Source organism: Branchiostoma floridae, chromosome 19 (assembly GCF_000003815.2).
Source record: "Branchiostoma floridae strain S238N-H82 chromosome 19, Bfl_VNyyK, whole genome shotgun sequence".
Taxonomy (NCBI): Eukaryota; Metazoa; Chordata; class Leptocardii; order Amphioxiformes; family Branchiostomatidae; genus Branchiostoma; species Branchiostoma floridae.
In genome coordinates, this window is record NC_049997.1 from 7,070,201 (window position 1) to 7,072,187 (window position 1,987).

The following is a 1,987-nucleotide window of genomic DNA, read 5'->3' on the forward strand; positions in this document are numbered from 1 at the left end:
CTACATGTACTGAGGCTCTTGTTGCCTCTGTACATCTTCTTTATGAGCAAGTTTTGGAGTACTAACTATTGCTATGTGTTGGCCGACTGCTCTTTTCTGGCAGCCAGGGGCTGAATTGCAAGGAGCTTACAATAGGCAGGGCTAAATCGCAAGGGTCTGGAGCGGCTGCCATTTGGCACTAGCTTAGGTGACCACAACACAACAGTAATTGCCATAGGTGCGGCCAAGGGACTGTAGGATAGTTTTTAATGGATATAAACGTTACACCGCAGATAAAGCTTAAATCACAGATAAAGGTGAACTAGTGTTATACTCTAAAATGGAAATAATGCATGGTGCAATACTGTTAACTTATTCATTTATTTGTTCCCTACTTACAGCAAATAGTACCAACACAGCAGACAGCATGTAGCGTGGGATACGGTAGATGTTTGTCCCTATACTTACAGCAAATAGTACCAACACAGCAGACAGCATGTAGCGTGGGATACGGTAGATGTTTGTCCCTATACTTACAGCAAATAGTACCAACACAGCAGACAGCATGTAGCGGGGGATACGGTAGATGTTTGTCCCTATACTTACAGCAAATAGTACCAACACAGCAGACAGCATGTAGCGGGGGATACGGTAGATGTTTGTCCCTATACTTACAGCAAATAGTACCAACACAGCAGACAGCATGTAGCGGGGGATACGGTAGATGTTTGTCCCTATACTTACAGCAAATAGTACCAACACAGCAGACAGCATGTAGCGGGGGATACGGTAGATGTTTGTCCCTATACTTACAGCAAATAGTACCAACACAGCAGACAGCATGTAGCGGGGGATACGGTAGATGAAGGGCAGCCACGGTTCGTCCTCTTGGGTGATCCAGTTCCTCTTGGTGTGTCGGACCTGAAAAACAACAGTTACTTTAGGCCACACCACTGGAAAATCATAGTGATAATGAAGCCTGAGGACCAGGTTTGTCCCTTGGTGTGCTCAGTTATATGGAGTAAATACAGTCATATTCAAGTTTTTCTCCCTACTTTTATGATGTGCTCTTGCTATATTTTCACTTTTAAAAATCGTAAAACCTAGAAATTAATTTGGTAAGGCCTTAGACTTTTTCAACAAACCACCACAATGTCATGCATTTACAAATTAGTGGTTAATCAATGGAAAAGCACATCAGGATATCTTGGAGATGTCTTTTTTGCTCCGCAAAAATGTGTTTTACAATCCATGAATCTTTTATCATGAAACATTTTTAGTAAAGTAAAAAGTTATTGATACCAAAAGACTACCAAGAAGAAGGTGCTCAAGGGTACAGCTGACTTCAACTGACAAAGTACACTATCTTGACATCCTAATCACTTACTGGGTCTCTCCTCCTCCTGCCTAAAGGTCTGCAGGTCCCAAGATACCTTTCTACTGTTTATTGTTTATCTGACAGTATATTATCTGGATGTCCAAAGCTTCAAGAAATAAATAAAGGATCTTAAGCAACAAGAAGTCTTACTTGAGCCTCGAACTGTGGCCGAGGTCTCTCCTCCTCCTGTCGGAAGGTCTGCAGATCCCAGAGGTAACTATCTATTGTTTAAAAAAGAATCTTAAGCAAGAGGTCTTACTTGAGCCTCGAACTGTGGCCGGGGTCTCTCCTCCTCCTGGCGGAAGGTCTGCAGGTCCCAGAGGTACTGCAGCGCATGGCGGCGCCGCTTCCACAGTTCCAGGAACATCGTCGACCACAGCGACATGAAGATGGCAAAGAACACCGTCGCCGGGTTGTCAAACAGGTGAGATGCCTGAAAGGTATTTCAAGGAAGACTTTTGAAGTGCTTGTGCCACGAATAACACTGAAGTACAGTACTGTTCCTGAATGCATTCAACCACAACAAGTATTATTGAATGAACATACAAATTTGTCCAAAATATACACCCTGCTGGTCCCAAAAACTTTTGAAATTACAATACCAAGTACTGAAATGGCTGCAATGGTCAC

The 1,987-nt window shown here is 43.1% G+C and overlaps 1 protein-coding gene across 5 annotated transcripts in view; it reads right to left on the reverse strand.

Annotated features, from left to right (window-relative positions):
• Positions 1-1,987, reverse strand: part of LOC118406866 (anoctamin-1-like) — a 16,882-nt gene that overhangs the window by 8,670 nt on the left and 6,225 nt on the right. For all 5 annotated transcript variants that reach the window (XM_035807250.1, XM_035807248.1, XM_035807252.1 and 2 more), the window contains 2 exons: positions 1,617-1,790; positions 793-900 (listed from right to left, as the gene is read on the reverse strand). In XM_035807250.1, coding sequence (XP_035663143.1) covers positions 793-900; positions 1,617-1,790 — 282 coding nt within the window. The remainder of the gene's footprint in view (positions 1-792; positions 901-1,616; positions 1,791-1,987) is intronic.